Consider the following 25,510-nt stretch of genomic DNA (forward strand, 5'->3'; position numbering starts at 1 on the left):
AGAAACTTGGTGGAGAATTGAGCTCAGCAAGTGCAAATCATTTTATAGGCTAGTAGAGACTAACTGAATCCAGAAACTTGGTGGAGAATTGAGCTCAGCAAGTGCAAATCATTTTATAGGCTAGTAGAGACTAACTGAATCCAGAAACTTGGTGGAGAATTGAGTTGAGCAAGTGCAAATCATTTTATAGGCTAGTAGAGACTAACTGAATCCAGAAACTTGGTAGAGAATTGAGTTCAGCAAGTGCAAATCATTTTATAGGCTGGTAGAGACTAACTGAATCCAGAAACTTGGTAGAGAAATGAGTTCAGCAAGTGCAAATCTTTTTATAGGATAGTAGGGACTAACTGAATCCAGATACTTGGTGGAGAATTGAATTCAGCAAATGCAAATCATTTTATAGGCTAGTAGAGACTAACTGCATCCAGTAATCAAAAAGCTGGCTTGTAAGGACTAACTTAAAAAAAACAGTTAAAACCAAACCCCTTAAAAATCCAAATTTCCTGAACGTTCAATAACTGTCCGTCACAGTGCAATTGACTTTTATGTAACGCCACAACCTTACATGGCACGCCCAAGGCTCCGATAACCTCGGAACAGATCGATAGAGAGGGGCAGGCAGCAGCTTGCCTCATCGCACCATATTTTCTGCAAATTTTCCCTCGCCAAATCTCGCGCTCAAGACTTGACCATTGACCCCCTGCTGCGAACCGTGTTGCCGTTGGTTACACACAATCTTCGGACTCTGCCATTTCCTATGGATCTTCCGAGGTGGTGGTGTATAATTGCAACAAACGTACTTTTGCTTCAATTTCTCGCGTGCTGTCAAAAATTCACCGAAAAAAAGTGAGTAAATAAGAGCAGCAAATAATCAACGAAAAAAAAATGGCGCAGAGATAACATAATCAGGTGTACGGAGCGCCGCACACGACCTCCATATTTCAGAAACGCAGAAACCGACTTTAAGCTTCTTCTTCTTTTTTTCTTCGTTGATGTTGAGTGCGTTGAGTTGAGGAAGGAAGTAAGCCAAAGGCCGCGCCAGTCGGTAAAACCGACAAACCGAATTACTTACGGCGGCAGCAACCCCTGTGAGCAATATACAAACACGTATGTCATGTAGTCATCATAACACTGCTAGTGTGTTAATTGAAATCGGCAGTACATCATCGCAGTACCACGCAAAAAGAGTACGGGTGAGATGAGTTGCGATTGAGATTTTTGCTTTTGCTTGGAAGAATGCTTTATATTTGCTGAATGCTGAAAGAAAAATTCAGACTGTAATACTATGCAAGTTAGTCCTTACTAGCCTAGTTTTTGATTTGCATCTGTCCAAAAAAAATCAGTTCCAATTAAATTTTCTTATAAAACTAAGAAAAATTAACAAAAAACAATAATTATTACAAGAGCATTTGAATTTGGGATGAAAACACTTTTACAATCATTAATGAATAATATTCAAAGTAATTTTTGAATTTAACACTCAAACGCTCGTGTAGTCATTTGATCCCTTTTTTTAAAAATCTTATAACTTTTGGTAGAATTGATCAAATTAAAAACTTCCCGCTGCAAAAGATCCAGATTTGTCTGTTTTTTTAACTGTCAGATAAGGTAAATTTTTACCGGAGATATTCTTGATTCCGTTGGGGTACCTCGAACCTTCATGTGATACATGGATAGGCATCATCCTAAAACATCATCCTGCAAAAATAATTGACAAAATGTAGTCCTAAGAAGGAAAGTTAGTCTCCACTAGCCTAGTTACTTGCAATAAAATTTCGGTTACCAAAACTTTATAAAAAATCAATTGTAAACTATTTTTTGCAATTCCGTTGTGAAACTACTTACTTTTCCTGTCATTCTTAAACGACGAAATAGCCTACTTTTCTGTACCAAAAATAACAGAATTGAATAGCAACACTTTTCAAAATAAATGCTGAAAAGTTCTACTTTTCAGCACTGAAATGGGTGCTGAAAAGTTGAACTTTTCAGCACTTGTTTCGAAAAGTAACACTTTTCAACATTGTTTTGATTTAAACGATTTATTGACAAATACATGAAAATTTGACTTAAAATTTCACTCAATCCCGAGCATGGGTAAATAACAAGGGAAATGCGTAATAATACCTTTCTCTGGTATCAATACCAAATTTTGGTATTCCTGGACCCTTTAAAATTTGTCTTAAGGATTATGCAAGAGCAAAATGTGCTATCATACCAATTTAAGGTATTGTTTTGATATTGCAAAATTGCCGAATTTGTCAATGGTTGGACACCACATTTTGGTATTCTTTTGGTATTAAAGTGTTTTATCAAATTCCTCTGAAACTATGGGAAAATTTTGACCAATTTTGACAAAATAATTAATTTTGCGCTAAAATGATGTCTCAAAGCAAATGCTTTCATTGAAAACCGGAAATTTCAAACTTGATTATAAACATTTTTGATATACCCCCTAAAGAAATGACTTGAAATTGTGGAAAATTTCCTAAGTCAGGATGGCACATTTTGGTATTATCTTGGTATTAAAATGTTTTATCAAATTCCTCTGAAACAATTAGAAAATTTTGACCAATTTTGACAAAATAATTAATTTTGCGCTAAAATGATGTCTCAAAGCGAATGCTTTCATTGAAAACCGGAAATTTCAAACTTGATTTTAAACATTTTTTGATATACCCCCTATAGAAATGACTTGAAATTGTGGAAAATTTTCTAAGTCAGGATGCCACATTTTGGTATTATTTTGGTATTAAAGTGTTTTATCAAATTCCTCTGAAACTATGGGAAAATTTTGACCAATTTTGACAAAATAATTAATTTTTCGCTAAAATGATGTTTCAATGTGAATGCTTTCATTGAAAACCGGAAATTTCAAACTTGATTTTAAACATTTTTGATATACCACCTAAAGAAATGACTTGACATTGTGGAAAATTTTCTAAGTCAGGATGCCACATTTTGGTATTATTTTGGTATTAAAAGGTTTCATCAAATTCCTCTGAAACTATGGGAATTTTTTTTATAGATTTTGATGAGATAATTAATTTTGCGCTAAAATGACTTGAAACCCAAAAATGTTAAAGCTGATTTTCATTTTTTTTTATACCCACCAAGTTTTTTTTTAAAACGTTGAAATTTTTCTAAGTTGGGATAACCAAATACTTTGAAAAACGAGTTAATCGACAGATTATAGAATTTTGGTGAATTTCAATCCAGTTTCATTTTAATAACACTTATTTTTCAATCTTCTTATTTTTTAGAATCTTCAAGAACTTCAAGCACAGGCCGTTTATCAATGACAAATGCATTCAATGTGGTGAAGAATATCACTAAGAACAACATGGAATCATCAGGTGAGTAGATTTGGCTGTTGCATATGGATCATTTCCGTTTTTTCACTAACTGCAACTGTTGCACTAAAAATGGTATGAAAATACCAAATTTAGGTATTTCTTGTGCAAATACCAGCGACCAAAATGTGATCTTGGTTGCCCAGTAATAGATGGTAAAATACCATGAAATTATACCAAAATCATGCATTTGGAAGACCACAGGAATACCAAAATCTGATTTTCCAAGGGCGCGGGAATACCTAAAAATTAAACCATGGCAATACCAAGTTTTGGTATTCAAGCAATGTTCAAAAATCCAGAAGACCTCAACTTGGTATTGAAATGGTTTTATTTTGAGGTATTATTTTACCCTTGGAATAACATGGTTTGGTATTGTTGTGCCCTTCCACATACAAGATTTTGGTATGATTTCATGGTATTTTACCATCTATTACTGGGCAACCAAGGGCACATTTTGGTCCCTGTTATTTACCCAAGTAATACCAAAATTTGGTATTCCCGTGTTATTTACCCCTGCTCGGGATAAGTGTTTTTCGGAATTGCAAAAAATGTTGTATGGAACTCGTTGCAAAACTTGGTGAACCTCGTTGGATAAATGTACGATTCGTGCTGAAAAAATCCTCTTTTTGCAACTTGTTGCATAAACTACTATTTTGTGTCTCAGATCAAGCACTTTTAGTGGATATTTAGCCCTAGCCTAGGTTTTGATTTCCTTTAAAAAAAATTACTATACTAATACTATTTAAATTGATTTTTTTAAGGCTAAGACACATTTTAATAAACGTTTCTATTACCACTATAGAAAATTTTGAAAAAAAAAATCAGCTTGAAAAAAGTAATGCTATGCATTTTGGTTGAACAATCCAATAAAATCAATTTTTATTATTATCAGATCAAGCACTTTTGGAGAAAATTTAGTCCTTACTAACCTAGTTTTTGATTTGCAACTAAAAAAATTTTAACCAACGGTTTTTTTTAGAAAAGCTGGGTAAAACTATGATTATTTCTAAGCAATCAATTGCAATTTTTTTAAAATCAAAATGAGCATTTTTATAGTTGAAATCAATTTTTTTTTTGGGCCGATGATCGGAAAAAGGCCGGAAGGTTTAGAATAAAAATATTTTCATAAATTCATTCATATATTGTTTTTTATTGACATAAGCATGTCTATAACAATGTATGAAGCATTTTGTGATGAATTTGGTTGCAAAATTTAATCTCTTTTTATATAATCTACTACAATTTTTGTTTTTTCAACCTAAAAACAATGCAAGTTAGTTCTGACATTGCATGACTTTTTTTCTTTTAAAAAATGCATATATTTTATATTTATTTGCTGCATTAAAAATTATTGTAGTATTGTAGTACTTTTTTAAGGCTCTGAAAGGCATCATTCCCGATCGGCCATTTGGCGGCCATGTTTGTTTTAGAAAAACATACAAATCTTGATTCAGAATGTTTCAATCAAAAAATGGTTTTGTTTGTGATGTTTGCAGAAGCATTCTACATATAGTGATTATTTTTTCATTTCAATTTACTATTTCTGGACCCTGAATCCAGAATCATCATTGACAATCAATTTTTTGTGACTCCAAAAGACTATTTAAGACGATTTTTTGTAACAACTGCAAATCATTTCATAGGCTAGTTATGACTAACTTGCAAGTTAGTCTAACTTGCCTGTGTAACAAATTGAAACATCTAACAAAAAAACTTCTAAAATAGTTTTTTGGAGTCACCAAAAAATCAAAAGCCACTTGAGAATTTTTTTTAACAGGTGCAAATCATTACATAGGCTAGTCAGGACTAACTTGCATTGTTTTGAGGATAAAATAAATTTAAATTTGAAAAATCCAAGTTTTAAAGCCTCAAAGCAACTATCAAACAGTGTTTAAAAGCTATTTCAGTTGGTCTTTTGTTTAAAACAATATTCGTTTCTTGAAGTCCATCCCAACTTTTTCCAGTTTATTTTTTTATTTTTATTTTTTTGCAGATCAATGCAAACAAAGGCTAGTTAGGATTAACTTGCAGGTTAGTGCTAATTTTTCATAACTAAAAAATGTTTTTTAAACTGTTTTAGAAGATTTTTTCCACAGGTGCAAATCATTAAATAGACTAGTTAGGAATAACTTGCAAATTAGTACTGACTTGCCTGTGTAATAATTGTCATCTTTAAAAAAAAACTCTTCTGAAATTGTTTTTAGAAGTCACCAGAAAATGTTGTTGGAACTGTTAAAGAACTGTTAAGGCACAAATCATTACATAGGCTAGTCAGGACTATAAATTGCGTTGTTTTGTAAAAATGAAGCTTAATTTGGAAAATTTAAGATTTGAAGCCTCGAAACAAAGATTAAACTGAATATCAAACCAATTTAAGTTGTCCCTTTTTCCAATTTTATTTGTAACAAATTCTCCAAAAATCCTGCTAGCTGACCACGCCCAGGTGTGAATTCTATTTTTAGCTCAGATAATCACCGAATAAAAAAGGCCTACCCGGCTTACACAAACAAAAACACACGCGCACACACGCGCTGTAACAAATCGCCTCCAACAAAGCCAGCAAAGCGGTACATAATGAAGTGTTGTGTGGTGTGGTGAGGTGTAAAAACACAGACAAATCTGGCCAACGTTTGGAATTTGGCGCGCGGAACATCCTAGAAAAAAAAAAACACAGACGTGATAAGTTGCGGTTTCACCTCGTTTTTTGAATGGGAGTTTGATTTTGTGGTCAATTTTAGAGGCGCAAAACCAAGACGTGCGCGTACTCGGATGCAAATTAAGTAATTTGTTTACATCACATTTTGTGGGTTTTTCTTTGGTTAGATTTGTGGCCAAGTGTTGGTTGACTATCTTTTGTGAAGAGAGCTTTAAAAACTAGACAATGATTTTTTTTTCTGTGAAAAGTAACGGAACAATAATACAAATCTGGCAACCCTGCTGAGGGATGCTAGTACTTAGGATTTTTTCATGTTTTTTTTTAAAGGAAAATGATGAATGCATTCGTATTTATTTTATTTTATTTTTTGAAAAATGTTTTTTTCAGTTCTAAAGTTTAGTGATTTGGCAACATTGTCAAGGACAATGGAACTTTAATCCAAACTATAGTTGTTTTTTTAATCATTACAAAGGTCATTTAGGACTAACTTGCATTTTAGTCATAACTCACCTTTGAAATGATTTGCAGTTGTTACAAAAAATCGTCTTAAAAAGTCTTTTTGAATCACCTGAAAATTTTGTTATGACTAATTTAGAAGATTTTTTTCTGAAGATGCAAATCATTGCATAGGCTAGTTAGGACTAACCTGCATTTTTCTGGGTTAATAAAGAAAGAGTACTTAATGCATTTTTGAAAGAAAAAAGATGTCTGCATTTGGCTTTAACATGTTTTTATTTTTTTTGTCAGTTTTAAATTTTGGCGATCTGGCAACTCTGTCTAGAGATATGGACCCTTAATTTAAATTTAGTATTTTTTTAAATATCGGGGTTTGTTACTAACATAAAAAAATTGCACTCAAATTTCAAAACATCCCCAAAGTCGTGACACTTGAGGGTTAACGCCTCTCTTCCTGCACCTAATGGACCAATAATCTCTCTCTTAATGTGTCCACAAGCCGCTCGGAGCGCCGTCAACGAAGACTTTTGCCGCCACGATTGGCGGCAGCTTTTAAAAACGAAAAGATATTAAATTGCTGCCGTTTTCGTGGCCGCCGAATGCGGTAACACAATCAATCAATGGATGGAAAGTGCGAAAAAAGTGGAAGAAGAGTTTTTTGCGGAACTGAACCTGAACGGATCACGGATGGCTTAAAAGCGGGGGAGGGTCACTTTGATTGACGAAGGTTTGGACGAGGGGAATGAACCCTTCGTTGTGGCAAATTGTGGCCTTTGGGGCGACTTCCGGGCAGGTCGCTTTTTGGCGAATGTTTGGAATTTAATAATTTTAGGGGGGATCGATTTGAAAGTTTAAGGTTGAAACTTACGTTTAGCTAAAGCCATTATTAATTCATTAGCACTACAAATTGAAACACGCTGTGTAAAGTTGTACCTGTTTTTATGACCCCTACCCGAACACAAAAAAAAGAACATCAATCATAACCACTTTTGTTCCACAATTGAATTAACACCCACTCGAGTTTGTAAAGAAAGAAAAAAACACAATGCGCCCAACCAAAATGCAAATGTCTAATTATCATGTTCAACACAGCAAATCACCATTGGGCTTCAGCGTGGGGCGCAATGAATGAAACATTGAGCATTAAAATTTAACACGCCAAAAAAACAGAGTATACGACAAACACGCGACCAAATGAAATAAAAAGTGAGTTGGCAAAAAAAAACGCGACTCTGACCCTAGTCAAGCTCACGAGAGGCAGGTAATGGAGCGTGTCTATTCACGTGGCACAATGACCGGCGACGACTGGCTACCGGTTGTGACCCTCAAATATAAAATGTGGCCAAAATGAGGAAAGACGAAGTTGGGTTACGGCAGCCTCGGAAGCCTTTTAAAGTCCCTGGGGGCTGAATGAATAAAATTTCAGCAGGTTGAGGAAATTTTGAGAAAATGATTTTAATTTGAGCGGTTTAAATTTTTTAGGAAGTCGAATGAATAATAAGCTAAATTTAATAAAATGGTTACAATACTTTTAAGAATTAAGGAGAAATTTGAAAACTCAAAACAAAACATTCATCATTTTTTTAAAGAGTTCAACATCTGGCAACCCTATAAGAAACCATTAACACTTAGACAAAATGATTTATCTTTACAGGCATTTTTATTTAGCTACATAATACATGTCAAAATTTGAGCTTTTGAATACCAAATAAGGACAAAAAGAATTGGCCATTCCATTTAAAGTAAATATATTAAGATCTGGCAACTCTGATTACAATTATGGAAGGCTTGATGAAAAAAAGTTCAAGCCACTTATTGGGAAGAAGATTGCGTTCTGGACTATATTAGAAATTATTGTTATTATTTTTTAAATATCAAATCGTTGAAACATCAATGCTGAAATACTGCCAACTATGACAAGTGGTTTTGCTACTTAAATGATAATTACTTTACTTGTTATTCATACTTTGGAATACAACAAAACAAAGTTGGCTCTGAATTATTATCTTAACTTGTTTGTGTTCATAACAGAAAACATAATTTCCAGCTCTTCTAAAAAAGCAATCATGATCAAAGAATTGCAAATGCAGCCAAAAAAAAAAAATTTTTAAATTTAAAAAAATAAAATTTTAAAAAATTGAAAGATTCAAATAAAATTAAAATTTGGAAAAAAATAAAATTTTAAATTTCTTTTAAAAAATTAAGGCTTTCAAAATTTTTAAAATAACATTTTTTTTAAACATTTTAAAATTTTGAAATTAATAGAGGATTTGCAGCAAAGCTATAAGACACATGTCGCCACCTATGAACAAATAGCGTAAACCTATGATTTTTCCAAAAATGTGTTTTTTCCTTCATAATCAACATTTTTTATAAAACTTATGCCGGATTCGGATGAGAAAAATTATTTCCAACAATTTGGTGTACAACTTTCCAATATTTGTTTGATTTTTCTATGAGAAAACTGTAAATTTAGAAAAAGATAGTAATTTGGACTATTTGGCAAGAAAGTCTGTCAAAAATCAATAAAAATTGTTGAATATACGTTAACACATCTGTTATCAACTATATAACTGGTTATTTCATTGATATATACGGGGAAACCCATTTTTTCGTGTTCCAAAACGATTTTGTTGTTCAATCCGGCAGAAAGGCATACGATTTTAGGCAAATAACCTCATTTTGGTGCCACCTACACTTGAAACACAGTCGCGCTGCAAAACCTCAAATTTAAAATTTAGAAAAAAAATTGCTAAATTTGCTAAATTTGCTAAATTTGCTAAATTTGCTAAATTTGATAAATTTTATGAATTTGATGAATTTGATAAATTTGATAAATTTGATAAATTTGATAAATTTGATAAACTTGATAAACTTGATAAATTTGATAAATTTGATAAATTTGATAAATTTGATAAACTTGATAAATTTGATAAATTTGATAAATTTGATAAATTTGATAAATTTGATAAATTTGATAAATTTGATAATTTTGATAAATTTGATAAATTTGATAAATTTGATAAATTTGATAAATTTGATAAATTTGATAAATTTGATAAATTTGATAAATTTGATAAATTTGATAATTTTGATAAATTTGATAAATTTGATAAATTTGATAAATTTGATAAATTTGATAAATTTGATAAATTTGATAAATTTGATAAATTTGATAAATTTGATAAATTTGATAAATTTGATAAATTTGATAAATTTGATAAATTTGATAATTTTGATAAATTTGATAAATTTGATAAATTTGATAAATTTGATAAATTTGATAAATTTGATAAATTTGATAAATTTGATAAATTTGATAAATTTGATAAATTTGATAAATTTGATAAATTTTACTAATTGATAAAAGTCAAAAGATTTTCTTTTGTTGATGATTCTTCCATCGCTGACGAAAATATATGTTTTTTATCTGGCAACCCTGCCATAAAACAAAATTATATATTTCAGAATAAAAAATGATAGCAATGGAAAGAAAGTTGAATCTTTCCAAATTTAGCTCTTTTAAAATTTATGATCCATTTAAACAAAATATATTTATTTTTAAGCCTGTTGTGACAACTTAACCTAAAATCTCTCCTCAATTTCAAAAGAAAGTCCAAATTTAATCACCCAACCCCCATAATGTCACTCTCTTCCGGTGGCACACAGTCACTCTCTAGCTCGCTCGCTGCGCATCTTAATCTAAATTTGATTAACTTTTACGGCGACAATAAAATCGCTAAACACGGGCAAGCCACCCAATCTGACACGGTAAATTAACACCCAAGGCAGATGCAGAGAAGCGCTGACGAAAGTGCGACAACCCGGGCAAGCGATTTAAGAGATGCAAATTTTTGCTCAAATTAAGTAAGAAACTACCACAAGATTGATGGGTGCGATTTTGGTTTTTTGGAAGTTGAGAGAAGGGGGCGATAAAATCATAACACTTTTTGAGGAAATGGAAAAAAAATCACGCAAATCTCAGACTTAATACAGTTACTTTTGCGCCACGGTTGAGGTGAATGAAGCAAAAAAAGCAGGCGATTGATCCGATAGTTATGGTATACAGACATAGATATGCAGAAAAGCATGCACTAACACTATGTGATGGTGGATAGATGAAGAGTGAAGAAAAAAAACAAATCGATATTCGCACATGGGAGTGATAAAAGGTAACTAATTTAAGTTACTTTTTTAGTTTTATGAAACTTCTAATAAAGTGAGAATGAAATATAATTTATCTAGTAAGGACTAACTCCCCATATAAACTAGTGAATTAATTTTAGAGTCATAAATGATTTATAAAAAAAAAGTTTTTTGAAGATTTTTGAAGAGAGAATCCAAATAAGACAAACAAAAATGACAGATGCAAATCAAGACATAGGCTAGTTGGGACTAACTTGAAAATCTTAATCACCTTTTTTCCTCCTTAAAAATGCTTCTAAAATTGCAGTTTTTTTTTTCGAGGTGAATTCAAATTTTCACCTGTTTGAACTGAACAATCTTTCATCAGATTGCAATCACCTCTCCATCTCCGATCGCCTGATTGATTGGCCGAGCAAAATTTGATTCAATTTGGCGAATTTTTGCCCCCATCTGCGTAATCACGTTATCAAAACAAAAGCGCGAAAATATATAAATATGATAGTCATGTTTTTTTTATGCTCGAAACGAGGCTCGAACACACACACAAAAAAAAACATAATAAAAATGCGCGAAAAAAGGAAACAAGATTGTTGGGGCGGAGAAAACTTTTTCCGCGCGTTTTCTTTTTTCGATGCTCGCCTAAAAAGCTGAGAGAATTGACCCCGTTGTGCGAAACGAGGTTTGCGAGCCGTTTAGCCCCCCTCGTTTGTGACAGGATTTAACTGTTATCAAAAGTTTTGTTTTTTTTTAACGATTGCACAGTACAAAATTTAGGTTAGTGTATGAAAATGTAAAAAAAATATTTCAAAATCGTTAATTGAAAAAAATCCGAAAAAGTTAAAAAAAATCTAAATATTTTTTAAAATATTTTACTGTTAGGTTAGTGAGAGGTGCTAACACAGAAAAACGACGACTGACATCATCATACTGATTTTGATGGATGTCAGTAGAGATGTGTGTGCGAGCACAAGAAATTGTTTGATAAGGAACGGCAAGGTTTGTTGATATGTTGATTTATTTTTAGTTGGAGTTTCGATAAGACAGTGTAAAACTTTCTGTTGGAAATTTCTTGCGAAAACGATGATTGAGTGTTGCGAAACACGAACACGTCATACAGTTTTCAGTTGAACCATAAAAATGTTGAGGAAAACAAGTTTTCGTCTAAAAAAATATCCAATTTGCTTCCCTGTAAAAAATGTTACGGGTCCATATCTTTTGGCAGTGTAGCCAAATTTCCAAATCAATTATAATTCTACCATTTTACGATAACCTAGAAATCAGAATCCCCAAATCATTTTCAGTTCAAATTGCAGCACCCAGAATTATACAATTAAAAAAAATCTACTTAAGTGTCCACTTCATATGGCAGGGTTGCCAATTTTGAATTATTGAAAAAAAAATTAAAAAATATCTTGGATTCATTCAAATTTAATTTCAACAGGATACGCTCTAAGCAAGCGTTACGACCACAACAAAATAAAAGATTAATTGAAACGCTAATGTTTTTATCTCCAGCAAACCCATTTCATTTCAATTTCCTGTTGGTCTCAATCACCAAAGGGGTTAAAAGCATTCCCCCGTAAATCGAACTAGGAAGTGTGCCGTACTATCTTATGAATGGGACTTGTGTGCGTTCCCTTTCGACCATTAGCAGACCTCGCGGACCGCGGCTAATACCCGTAGATCCAGAAGGTTAAAAGAAACAGTTCATCTCTTCTGGCTTGCCAGCACTGTGTACCGCGCGACGACATGCCAGACGAGGAGTACTAAAAAAAGGAGGTTGCAGAAAACTTTCTCCGGCGCGGTCAAGCAGGCGCATCTTCCCCGCGGAACCGAAGCTAATCATAACCTTCAAATATGCAAAACGAACCAAGCGGGCTAGCCATTAGCCATGTCTGGGAACAGAAATGGACCACGAGCTCGACTTCACTCGACTTCAAACATCTCCGCGGAAGAACCGTCTGGGTTGCTGTTTACAAACTTTCGAGGTTATGTTTACTTTCTTGCGAGAGGGGGCCGGTCCTCGGAACATCTGACCGGTTTTCCCACGCCCTCGTAGAAAATTACGTTTGAAAGGGAGGGATGCTGCATCTTTGCCAGCTGATGGAGATGAAAATCGAAAATTTCGCGCATGCGCGCGTTCTGGGTGGAAGATTTCTGCATCCGGAAGACAACCGGCAAATCGGCGACACCAGACAAGGCTATGGGTGCAGATTGAAGGCAATCGATATCGGAGTTGGTCGTCCTTGAAATGCCGGGTTTGGAAGTGTTTTCATTTTTAGAGACTTGAAGTTGTTTGTTGCTTAATTTCAGGAGCAAATTAAAAAAATACCAAAATCTTACAAAAAAAAAATCAAACATTTACCGAAATCCTAAACTATTTTTTCCCTTATCTGGAAATAATGAAAAGTAAACTGTAAACAAGTATTTCGATGTAACTTTACCGAATGCGTAAAAAGTTAAATTACATAAAAAAAGAGGGAAAATTTACCATTTCCCGGCGTAAAAATACGCATTAAAAACCTTTCGAATGATTTTGTTACATAGCAATTATGTAATTTTACACCAGAAATTGAGTAAAATAAAAACTGAGAGGTAAATTTTTCGTCATTTTCTAAAAGCAAAAAAGTAGTTATTCGACTGGCGGTATAAAGGCCTGAGAGTTAGAAATCTTGCATTATTTTCATGTAATATTATGTAAAATTACACGCAGCAAAATGTAGCCCACCGATACAAAAAAACCTACAGGACCAAATTGTAAAGTTCATATCGTTCTGCATATGAATCTCGCAAGTTTGAAATCGTTTTCAATGTGTAGAAAAATTGTACGTTCAGTGATTAATAAAAATTACATTTTTCATTGAAGTGCTTTTGCATGTAATTTTACAATCGGATTTTCTGCTGTGCATGTAATTTAACTTATTTCTCATATTAATTTAGATGAAATTACATAAGAAGAGGTGAATTTTAACCATTGAATTTTCAAATCGCCTTTTATATTGTGTGTGGTATATATTTTCTTAATGTTGATTATTCATTTCAAGTTGATCTGAGAAAGTTTTTGACTTTATGAATATTTTGATAAATCACGGTTGTTTGTAAAATTTTCACACTCATGTTTATGTATTTTAAGAATTGATTTTCTGATCGATTTGGTGTCTTGGGTAAATGTATTAAATCTTTAGACAGTTTTTGTCATGGAAAATTAGCTTTTCATTCAAAATATTTTTGAAATTTTGGGAAAAAATAATTTGATTATAGTTGTTATTTAAGAGCGAGTCCACGAGCAAAGCATACCCATCTCGCATCGACCTCACCAATCTGCCTGAAATTTCCAGGGGTTGTTTGTACATATGAAACTAGCATCTGGCCAAAATATGAGCACTCTAGGTCAACGGGAAGTGGGGCAAATCGGGACACCATGTTTGAAGGTTCAAAAACGTCAAAAATCTTAAAAAGGCTATAACTTAGACAAAATTCAATTTAATTTCAAAATTCAAAATGCATCTGAAAGGGCTTAAAAAATGCAACAAAATGCAGGGTAGAACATCCCAATTGGTTAAATCTTAAGGGAGTTATTGTAATTTTAGTGAAAAAATAGCATAATTTTAAAACTCAAATAAAAAAGTGTTCCATCCAGATATCAACTCGGTTCGACCTGCAGCTTGTAGGGGACATCTGGGACTACCATCTGAGACTGAGAACGCTTTGGGTAAGGCAGTTTAACATATTAAATAGACACTTTTACTTTTTGTGAATTTTTTGGTTGTAAATTTTTGCTCGGGGACCCCTTAGATCAAATTTTCCGGTGATAATAATAATATTCGTGTTTCTGAGACAATTTCACAATAGAAACATACACAAAAATGTTTATTTTCATCCATTTTAACCCTTTAAATAATGAAAGTAAAAAAAAAATAAGAAGCTGCTTTTTTTCTGGAGTCATCTAGTATCCTTGGAAATGAACTTGATTTTCAATAAATGTGAATCGAAGATTTTTTTTAACTTTCATCTTTTAAAGGGTTAAAATGGATGAAAATAAACATTTTTATGCATGTTTCTATTGTGAAATTGTCTCAGAAACACGAATATGACAAAATTATCACCGGAAAATTTGATCTAAGGGGTCCCCGAGCAAAAATTTACAACCAAAAAATTCACAAAAAGTAAAAGTGTCTATTTAATATGTTAAACTGCCTTACCCAAAGCGTTCTTAGTCTCAGATGGTAGTCCCAAATGTCCCCTACAAGCTGCAGGTCGAACCGAGTTGATATCTGGATGGAACACTTTTTTATTTGAGTTTTAAAATTATGCTATTTTTTCACTAAAATTACAATAACTCCCTTAAGATTTAACCAATTAGGATGCTCTACCCTGCATTTTGTTGCATTTTTTAAGCCCTTTCAGATGCATTTTGAATTTTGAAATTAAATTGAATTTTGTCTAAGTTATAGCCTTTTTAAGATTTTTGACGTTTTTGAACCTTTAAACATTGTGTCCCGATTTGCCCCACTTCCCGTTGACCTAGAGTGCTCATATTTTGGCCAGATGCTAGTTTCATATGTACAAACAACCCCTGAAAATTTCAGGCAGATTGGTGAGGTCCAAACGACGTCCCATACAAAGGGGTATGCCCTGTTCGTGGACTCGCTCTTAAAACAAGGAACTTTATTTTGGTTTTTGTCTCTATCACATTTATTTTTTAGTTTTGCCAGAAAATTGAATTTTGTACAATTAACCGAATTGCTGTAGTGTTATTTTTCCCTAAAATTGCAATTAATAAATATCAGACCAAAGTTTGAATATTTTGAATGAAGATTTCTCGAATATTCTGCTCTGTTTTTTTTGTTGAGGATTTTATCGAAATAATTTAATATATGTTTGTATGATTACGCCAATAGCACATTTCTTGTTAATATTAATAACTGCAGTACATCCGAGAACACCCGAACATGTATTACAAAAATTGAAGCGGTCAGCCCTACTGCGTTGAGTTTACCGCAGAGAGGAGTCTAAGAACGGATCACGTTTCACAGAATTTAGAGAGGAGGAAGAATGCGTGGACATACCGTACCAAACGCTTCGTTTCTGAGAATGTTAGTATTGTATTAAACAAGAAAAAATGTCGAGCTTGCATTTTTAAATATTTTACCTAAAATAATAAAGATAAAAATTGTGTGGAAATTGACAAAAATATTGTAATTTCTCTGCAAAATCTGTCTTACAGTTTTGGCGGATTTGAGTATATTCAGGAGCACATAGAAAGAGTGATGTTGCAGATTTTGACTGAAAAATTGACAATTAATATCAAATGAATGGTAGGTCAAATTATCTGTATATTGTGTGTGAGAAATAATGAAAAAAAAATCATTTGCATCTAACATTAAAATCTACTCAAAATAACAGGAAAATAACAAGCTGTAACAAATCAATGACTAAATATGTTATCCGATTGTTGTTGCAAGATAAAATGAAGGATTTTTTCAGTACATTTTCTTGGCTATTTAAACAACTAATTCGACCATTTCAAAAGATTTTGTTATGGCCAGACCTACTGCGCAAAATTAACTGCAACGATAATTCCTTGAAATCAGGTTAAATTGAACACAAATGGTCAAACAAGAGCATGATTTTGTTTTACTTTTTGATAAATTGTTATCACATTCCTACCCAGATCCCAGAGTCTTCCAAGGCCAACTCGTATGCAAAACCAGTGAGTAATCCACGCGTCATCCCTTCGATGACCGGCAAATCAACGCCAACGTTGATCGCCGATCGTTCAATCGCTTGACTCAGTGAGTCAATTTTTTTTTTGCGCAAAGCCTTCTGAGAGATTTGTACACATCGCTAAACGTTGTCCACCAACCTGTAGCAACACACCGCGTTGCGTTGCGGGTACCAAAATGCGCAATCAGCTTCTGGTTGTTGTCGGTGTATGGGTGAAGTAAGTAGCAAAGTGGTGTCTTGTTAAGTGCGCGAATGTGCGGGTTTTGTGTTGTTTTTTTTTTGCACATAATTTTTGGTGAAGGCCCCCTCCCCCCTTTTATTCATCATTATTTTGTTCGGGCGATTGGCCGCCGATCGTTCATAAATTGTTCAATAGAGGAAAGTTTCCGCACGGGGCTCACACAGCATTACAATACCTGTTTTTGGGAGCGCGGGTACAAACCACCTTTTAAGACTGAAGTCTCGTTTTTTTTTGCCCTGTTTGTTGTGTCGAATCAAAGTTCAATTCGACGCGGTGATTTTGGTTGTTTCTCAAGCCTTAAAGTTACGCAATGTCGACTGACTTTCTTTGGTATTAAAGTTGCGTTATCTCTGCAGGACAGGAAACGTTAGAAGCTTCACGATGTTTAAACTTGCACCCAATTTTGAGTGTGTTTATTCTTTCGACACATCCACTCGGTCAACCACAAACCACCAATACACACAGCAGGCGAGCGCACACTTCTTTTTCTTCCTTCAACTCCACTTGCGAAGGCAGAGCCTGCTGCTGAAACACCACACACAAGCAACTCCACCAACCACTCTTCTAGTGATTCTTATTCTTCCAGCAACTTCAGCGACGGAACAAAAACACAGAGTGCCATGCAGCACCAACACACTTGATACTTGATCCAAGTAGACTTTGGACGAGATTAAAACTTCTTGCATTCGCTGGTTGTTGTTATCAGGTCGTCCTGGCAGGCCGTGACTACTCCAGTCTGCGACTAGAGAACACTTGAGTGTTGGCCAAGGCCAACTTGGACTCCATATTTGGAGTTGACACCGGCCTTCGACCCTTTAATAGGCAGCTTAACAAGAACTCTAACAAACTAGTCAACTAGTAGAACCATTAGCTTGCTGCTTTAACCCTTAATCTAACAAAAACAATAATCTTCAAACGAATCATTACATTCAATTGCCGTTCTGATGTGCTGCTGCAGTCGTCGATGTCAAGGTGCAGAAGTCGTCGAAGTTGGCGCAGAGCGATTCTTCTCCTCTCGTCAGCAGTCGCCGCCGACTTGGACCGGAGACCTTGGCGCGGTGAAGATTCTTCTGACTCCGGCGCTACTGGAACGTGGAATTCTACGTCCGTCCGCGATCAAGAATGTTTTGCACGCAGTACGCAAATACACTCTCACACGTATACACACACAGACTACTTCGATCGTGTGTACTATCTCTCTCTGGAAGTTGAACGTGTTCAACTTGCAAACTTCGCGAACGATACCTCAAACTTCTTCCTCAGTACTGTATGTAAAACTACAAAATCACACGCGTAAAACTACGTCACTCGCGAATCAATCAAAACACGAAATTTAAAGAAATAAAACACCGTCCAAAAATCTCTCCACCGAGATATTGCAACTCCTCAACCTTCTTCTTCTTCTTCGTCGTCTCTCTTTCAAGCCACGACGCGCGTAGAACACCAGCAAGAAGAAGAAACAACAACCGTAACTCCACACACTGTTTTTCTTCTTTTCCCGTGCACACACTTTACTGTCTGCTCTGCTCTCTTCGGTGAGTCTTGTGAGTTAGGGCGCGCGCGAATCCAAGCAACACATGAGTTTCGAACAACGGCACGCAAACAACTGATGTGTGTAGTGGACGAAGCAGGCAGCGGCCGACGACGACGACGGCTAGCGGATTGGACAGCGTAGTGTGCGTGTCGGCCGGATGCAAACTTGACGAAAGGCCGCCACGGTTGGTGAAGGCGGGTAGGGTGATGTGAAGTTTACGAATGAATTTATTACAAAATTAAAGGAAAAGTTATTATTTTGAAATCAAAAGAATCATCTTGTTATGTCATTGAAAAGTCAGCAACTTAAAATTAATGAACCGCCCTAATATATACCCGGTGTATGTGTTTCATGAATCAGGCACGCACACAGCAAGATTCAAAACGATGAATGAAGTTTGGTAGTACTCGTAGCGGACGGTAGAGGCGCGACCGTTAGCTTTCGTTAAGTTGAACGAGGGGTGCTTTTCATTCAGAAATCGCAAGCTTCTATTTGGATTTTATTCTTTTATAATTATATTTTATTTTGGGCTGATACAAATCTAGAAGTTTTTTTTAGAAGGTCCTATAACGTATGAAAGACAATAGCTATAGGGTTTATAAACAAAATTTGAATTTTTATTCAAAATTTTTGTCAACCATCAGACTGATCGGGGCGTTACACTTCTAAGAAGGAGCCGAGGAACAACAACTTTTTAAAGATATTTACATCGGCCTTATTTTTTCATTTTAACTTAGAAACTCAAACTTATAAAAGTTTACAGATTACAATTTTCTTTTTGAAATATGTTGTTCAAAAAACTGATGCAGCCTTTGAATTTTTAGAAAACTAGTTTAAATCAGCCTTCATTTTTAAAATCGACGGTATCTTGGCAACTATTTGATTGATTTTCAATGCTTTAAAACAAAATATCAAATCGAGGCTATCATTTTCAACAAGAACTTGACAAACTAGTTTGAGACATTTTATATGTTTTGCTTTACCTGAAATTTAAATATATGTTTATTGAATATATAAAAAAAAATCTAAAAAGTTTGATACACCAAATATTTGCACACTTGAAATCCTACCCCTTCTACCCCCCTCTCGCCTAGAGTGGTGCGTGTCTCGACTGAGCTTTGTTGCTTTCGACCACTTTAGAACAGTTTCAAACTAGGGTGTGTGTCTTGGATAGTTTTTTTCTGCTGTAGTTTGAGGTGTGCACTTTGTTGGAAAGCTTTCCACAAATTGCACGACTGTCTATAAATCTCTGAAATGCGCAATATTTCGCCATTTTGAAATGTTAGTCTTGATTCAAACAATTTTAAAATATTGATTTCGAAAAGATCGAAAAAGTTCACGAATGTTTCATTTTTTAACATTGAAAATCGGAACATTAGTTGCTGAGATATCGACATTAGAAAATGGAGGATTGTTTGGGGGAGACATAGAAAACATACATTTTCCTGTTTTTTTTTTTCTTTAGCAACTTCAATGACAATATAACAGCTAATTTTCTGAACTGTTGAAAAAAATTAAATGGTCTGATAAAAAAAAAAAAACAGAAATATTTCGCTTGAATCAATCTTGCTTTGGCTATATCTTGAAAACGAGGAACGTTATCAAAAAATCTGTAAAGTACTTTTCGATTGCAAATTAAATTTTACATAAAAAAATGAGGTCAAACATTTTATGTATAAAATTTCAAATGCAGAACTCGGAGGCAAATGTTTGACCATACTTCTCTGAGGCTCTAAAGTAGCGGGTAAAACATATTAAAAATACCTAAAACATATTAAAAATCTTCAAAAAGATATGCGGATTTTGGAAAATAACTATTTTATAGGTATAGTTAGTTAAAAATTTTAAGGCGTCATCCATAAAGTATGTCACGCTAAAATCGGCCAAAATTAGTTATTTTAAACTTTGTTCCATTCTTTTTTCTTTTAAACAGGATTTTTGTCAATGTTTTAAAAATCTTAAAACCTAATGATTTTTTGAGTTTCAATTTCTTTTAAATTTTGGTTTGTTTAAGTTTTTTTCTTTTGTCCGAATTTTGAGTGTTTCCATGCCACACACATAAAAAAATGTGCTGTTTGGTTTCTATTTTACTAAAATTGTCAGCAGCTATTTTTTAAATTTATATATAAACAAGCCTTACCCGACAAACTTCGTTCTGCCTTTTTTCGTTTGTTGACGTTTTTAACTTTTTTGCTTATTCAGCCTCCTGGGATCAAAATTTAATTTTACGTTACTTTTCCCATACAATCTGCAGATTTTCCGGAATCGGCTCCAGAGTGGCCAAAGTTGTCACTTTCTGGCGTAAGAACCTTCCCTGGACTTATACGAACCCAACGCAAAAAAGAGCACCTCGATCCGACGTTCCGTGTTGAATTGGTTCGCGTTCGAACAAAACCGTCGAAATTTTTTATATATATATAGATTATGTTCTGTGTAGATGTTAACTTTTTCATAAACAGTTTTCGCAATCATTTTTCGGGTGAGAAATTCGTATTATTTGAGGTTCCGGAAAAGTCGGGAATTCAAAAATTGATTTTGATTGGCCACCCTGCAGAACAGTATAATAATTGCCAACCAGAATGACAAACTAGATTTTTCAGTACGAAAAAATGTGTAGAAAATATATGTTTTCCCCGAATCACAAAAAAAAAACAATCGAAACACGATTTTTTTTTCGATAACTTGTGATCTTAAATATGACCCCAAAATTGCTCTAAAGTGACTTGGCAATGTTTAATACAAGATGGCGAAGAAAAGACTCTGATGAAATATTGAGATTTTTTTTTACCAACCAGAATGACAAACTAGATTTTTCAGTACGAAAAAATGTGTAGAAAATATATGTTTTCCCCGAATCACAAAAAAAAACAATCGAAACACGATTTTTTTTTCGATAACTTGTGATCTTAAATATGACCCCAAAATTGCTCTAAAGTGACTTGGCAATGTTTAATACAAGATGGCGAAGAAAAGACTCTGATGAAATATTGAGATTTTTTTTTACTGTATCTGGCAATCAACCACTCAAATTTGAATAAATGGAGTCGTAAAACTCCAATTTGATGTAAAAAGCGAGAAAACAAAGATTAATGAAAAACATGTTTTTGTTAATGATTTGATAATCCGACGTTCCGAAAAACAATGGCATAATTGAACTTTGAATAGTCAAAACTTTCATTACAAAAGCCGACTCGGTCCTAACCAGGTCCCAGTACCGAAAAAGACATAATAAAAATAATTTTATGAAAAAGGTAAAAAACATTAAAACTTTCGATGACTGAACTTTCCGAAGAAATAAATTTAAAAATAATATGATGTTTTTCATTGTTGGAAATTTCACAATATCTTTCCACATAATTTTTCTAGTGTGATTTATAATTCTTCCAGACTTCTAAGATTGGTGTTTTTAGTAGCTCCATCTATCGCCGAGCTCATTGTTGCATGCAACAAGTCAACCCGTCCACACCTGTACAGAACAAAACAAACGCCTTCTACGATACCACTGTACCATTCACGCAATGTTCCATTCAAGTTCCAACTCCCCGTTTCGCTCTTCTCTCATTTACACTCTCTCTCTATCTCTCATTCAAAAAACGACTGACCAAAGCAGAACCGCGGATCAGTCCGGACGGCGCTGCGGTCGGTCGACGAGTTCAGTTCACGCGCTCGGCGAGAGCGAACGCGTTTCTCGGTTTTATCTTCCGTTCTTCTGTTGTCCCTTGTTGTGTACCAATCATCATTCTCGCAGCACCTTAACACAAGTAAACAACAACAACAACAACATCACCACTCACACACACTCTCGCACGCACACGCGATTTACTTTTGTACGACGTTTTAGAGCAACAGTATAGGCGCGCAGCAGTGCGAAAGGTGTTGTGTTGTATTGAGTGAGTGGCGGCGGCGAGAATCTGTCAAGCTGACACGAAGGAAAGAGCGAGACGGAAGAAATAGGCGAAAAAGAGAGTGCGCTGTGTTTGTGTATGTTTTCTGTTTTTCTTTTGGATGATTTCTGTCTATTGTGCAATTTTTTGCTGAGTTGTTTTCGCTTGGTGTGTGTGCGCGCGACGCTACGTGAGACAAACAATACACAACACAGCTACAGAAGCCGCGCGCAACGTGAGACAACAAAAGTAGTCAAGGTCGAGCGCGGTACCACTGTCGAGTGTTTGTGTTATTGTTCATGGGGAATAAGATAACAAAGAGAGTACTAGTACTTAAATCGGTTGATTCTGGAAACAAGCGAACAGGTTACTTTGATGAAGGAAAAAGCAAAGATTTTACGTTCTATTGAGTTGATTTCGGCGATCGTTGAAAGGAAAATCCAATCCAAGTTGGCGATTTAAGTTGTGCAAAAGAGCAGATTTTCTGCTCCATCCATTCACCTCGATTTCGAATCCTTCACTCACCCACCACTACATTGACAAAAACAAAAAAAAAATCATAAGAAAAAAAATCCAAGCAACCCAAGAAGGTGAAACTCGTCGTCGCCGTCGGCTGGAGACAAACATCGGAAAGGTGTTGTGTGTGCAGAGCAAAGCAGAGAAGGTTGTCGCGCGGCTTGCTCCGATCGCCACTCTCGCGAAGCGAGAGAGAGAGCAAAGAAAGGAAAGGAGATCGGAAAACACAACAAAAGCCTGCTTCGTCGAATGTTGTGCAAATCGCATAAATGTGTGAAAGGAAGAAGCTGACCGACCACAGTGGATTAGCAGCATAAACGTCGTACGTGTGTTTTGTGTGTCCAGAAAAGCAGAAGTAAACACGCACACTTACCTGTCTGCTGCCTCTCTCGTTTGTTCTCTTTCTGTGGTGAATGTTTTTGTAATGATGATGATGATGATGCAGTGAGTGTATTCTCTCCGCTGAATGTTATTGCCGAAGAGGAAGGTCCCGTGTGATTGTAGTGGTAAAAGCCAGCAGTGTCAATAAACTCTGGTGGAGCGCGTTCGCACTGGTGAAAAGAAGCAACAGAAAGAGTTGGATAAAAGTTGGAACCTTGCTTTCCTTCGGGACCACCGACACACCGCCGAAAACGAAATGTAAGTTTTGGGCTCCCCATCGCTTGATTAGTGTGTATTGGTGAGGGGGTTTGGAGTTTTATGAGCTTTCTGCTGTTTCCCACTCGGAAATGCGGAGTAGGCGATGCTTTGTGTGGGGCTCGAATGGATCAAAGTAATCAATTTTTATAGCATCCGAATGTTGTTAGTAGGTTTCTATTGGAAATATTTAACTTAATATATACTCCAGATATATTTGTTAACAAAAGTAGTTTGAAACAGTTAAGCCAATTAATTCCATCTAGATTTACAAAGTCACCCCAAAGTTATAGAAACTTTGTGTTTGAAAACCATTTGTTATTTTTGGCAAATTATATTCACTTGAGGTAGACGTCGGTATTAGGGAAGAACAATTTTGATGTTAAATTTGATGATTCTAGAGGAGTTTTCGGAAGACTAGGTTAAAATTGCTGTTCTGGAGGTTAACTCTCAGTTCTTAACTCCAAGAAGTTACGGACTGCCTAAGGTCATCTAAACATGCTTAAAATGAACACAGCGATTCTATACTGAATCTACTCGTAGTTGTATGCTTGGTTTTGAATATTGCCAGAGTACGTGGTCGAGCTTTTAGAAGCTTGCGAGAAACGATCCTGTCCAGTCTCTTCCACATTGCTAATCGATGACCTAGAAAAGCAGACCTTCACCGTCAAGAACTGCTGCTCTTCAAGAATCACCACCAAGTCAAGTCACAGTCACTCCGCTAAAGATAACGGACTCTTGCCTCCCTTGGACCCTCTTTGACGACCCAGACGACGACGACTGTCAGAAGTCAATCTCCCAAATGGCTTAAGCCCCCTTTTGCAAGTGTCAGCCGGGGCAGCCCGTTTGATTGATTTCTGTCGTGACCCCTTTTCTTTTTTGCGCCATGCCAATTGGTCGGATTGGTTTTGGCAAGCCAGAACTCTCAACGTCCACGTTTCAACGAGTGGATTGACAGCGCCGCCGCAGCAGAGAGGTGATCTGGTTCGTGCACGATCAGCAGCAGAACATGGCGGTTGAGCCGGTTATTGCCGATCTCTCGAACTCGTTCTGGCTCGGGTTGGCGGTCAACGAGATGCATTTGAAAAAAGGCTTTGAGAAGCTAATGGACCGTAACTTGGTGGGAGGGGGGGACTTGGGGGAACGAAGGGGGGGGGGGAGCTAATTGCATATGCGCGCGCGGCACAACGATCGAAGATGTGACCTTCGAGTGGACAGGTTTAGAAAGTTTCCATGCTGTGCGGTGACTGTGGCTAAGCTGCCGGATATCGACGCGATCGAGTGGAAGCAGCGTTGACTTCGAGGAGTGGTGTCGAACACCTTGAGCTGGTTTCGAAGCTGCGATCTGCATTTTTGCACCCCAAGAGTTGGTAGAATCAAGCCTCCAAAGAAAGGGTGTCGCGATCACCAATCTGGACATAGAAGTTGACGAAGATCAAACATGGCGTGCTGCGGTGGAGACCAAAACTTGGGGCCATAGACAAAAGAAGCTCCCCATCGCACCAACACACGTGGGCAAGTAGGCCTTGTGTCACACAATGTCACGATCATCACTCTCTCACGCACACGATCGCGAAGGTCATCTCTTTGTACTTCCTCTTTCTCTCTTTCACACCAACACACACAGTTGAAGTCGCGATCGTCAACGCTGCGGTGTCTCACCTTACGTCCTTCAACATGGCCTCGCCGTTGCATGCGAGCATGTGTTGGTGGCGATCGCGAGGCCAAGCGATCGTTTTTTATTACCTTGGATGTGTGGTGTGACGACGAACAAGAACAACAAGAAGACACAGCGACCGTCGACCCTATTTCGGGTTTCGCCGTCGGCCGACGGCGGTCGACGACATTTCAATGACCTTGAACTTTGCGTGATCTTCCCTCGCTGTGTTGTTGTCTCGAGGTTGTTGGTGGAATTGAACCTTGGACGGACGGCGCGCGATCGTGATCGCCGCGTACGCGACGAAGCATTAATTCTATAAAAAGATGAATCATAGTTGGCCAAGGTTGCCGCGGCGAAGATCGCCGCCGAGTAGGCGGCTATTGTAGAGGAGAAACAAAAAAAAAAACCACCGAATCCATTCGACATTGAAAGAACGAAAATGATGATGATTACGCGGCGGAAAAAAGAACACCTCAAATCCGAGCAGGCGAGCATATCTTCGTTTTCCAACGAGAATAAACATCGAAGCACACACGAAACCTAAACAAAAGAACGGAAACTCGCACACATACACTGAGAGAAAAAGAAAAAAACAGACTCAGAACAAAACACACGAAACAACCTTGAAGGACTTTGGCTTTTGGATGATGATTCTAACAAGAAGACGATTGTGTGTACGTACGCCAGAGAACAGAACAAAC

At 35.9% G+C, this 25,510-nt stretch overlaps 3 protein-coding genes across 7 annotated transcripts in view; 2 read left to right on the forward strand and 1 right to left on the reverse strand.

The window, feature by feature from the left end:
• Positions 1–18,186, reverse strand: part of LOC120417443 (klarsicht protein) — a 327,954-nt gene extending 309,768 nt beyond the window's left edge. Inside the window, exon 1 of one of the 2 annotated variants that reach the window (XM_039579500.2) lies at positions 17,507–18,186. The gene's annotated coding sequence lies outside the window, so the exon portion shown is untranslated. The remainder of the gene's footprint in view (positions 1–17,506) is intronic. The other variant, XM_039579491.2, reaches the window with a different exon arrangement.
• Positions 1–25,510, forward strand: part of LOC120417832 (uncharacterized) — a 73,401-nt gene that overhangs the window by 30,731 nt on the left and 17,160 nt on the right. Inside the window, exon 5 of the mRNA XM_039580052.1 lies at positions 24,108–24,269. Within this exon, the coding sequence (XP_039435986.1) occupies positions 24,108–24,269 (162 nt within the window). The remainder of the gene's footprint in view (positions 1–24,107; positions 24,270–25,510) is intronic.
• LOC120417376 (nuclear hormone receptor FTZ-F1 beta) overlaps positions 21,772–25,510 on the forward strand; it is a 40,231-nt gene continuing 36,492 nt past the window's right edge. For 2 of the 4 annotated variants that reach the window (XM_039579397.2, XM_039579428.2), the window contains exon 1: positions 21,772–23,152. The gene's annotated coding sequence lies outside the window, so the exon portion shown is untranslated. The remainder of the gene's footprint in view (positions 23,153–25,510) is intronic. The other 2 variants (XM_039579437.2, XM_039579445.2) reach the window with 2 other exon arrangements.

This window comes from Culex pipiens, chromosome 2 (assembly GCF_016801865.2).
Source record: "Culex pipiens pallens isolate TS chromosome 2, TS_CPP_V2, whole genome shotgun sequence".
In the NCBI taxonomy this organism is placed as follows: Eukaryota; Metazoa; Arthropoda; class Insecta; order Diptera; family Culicidae; genus Culex; species Culex pipiens.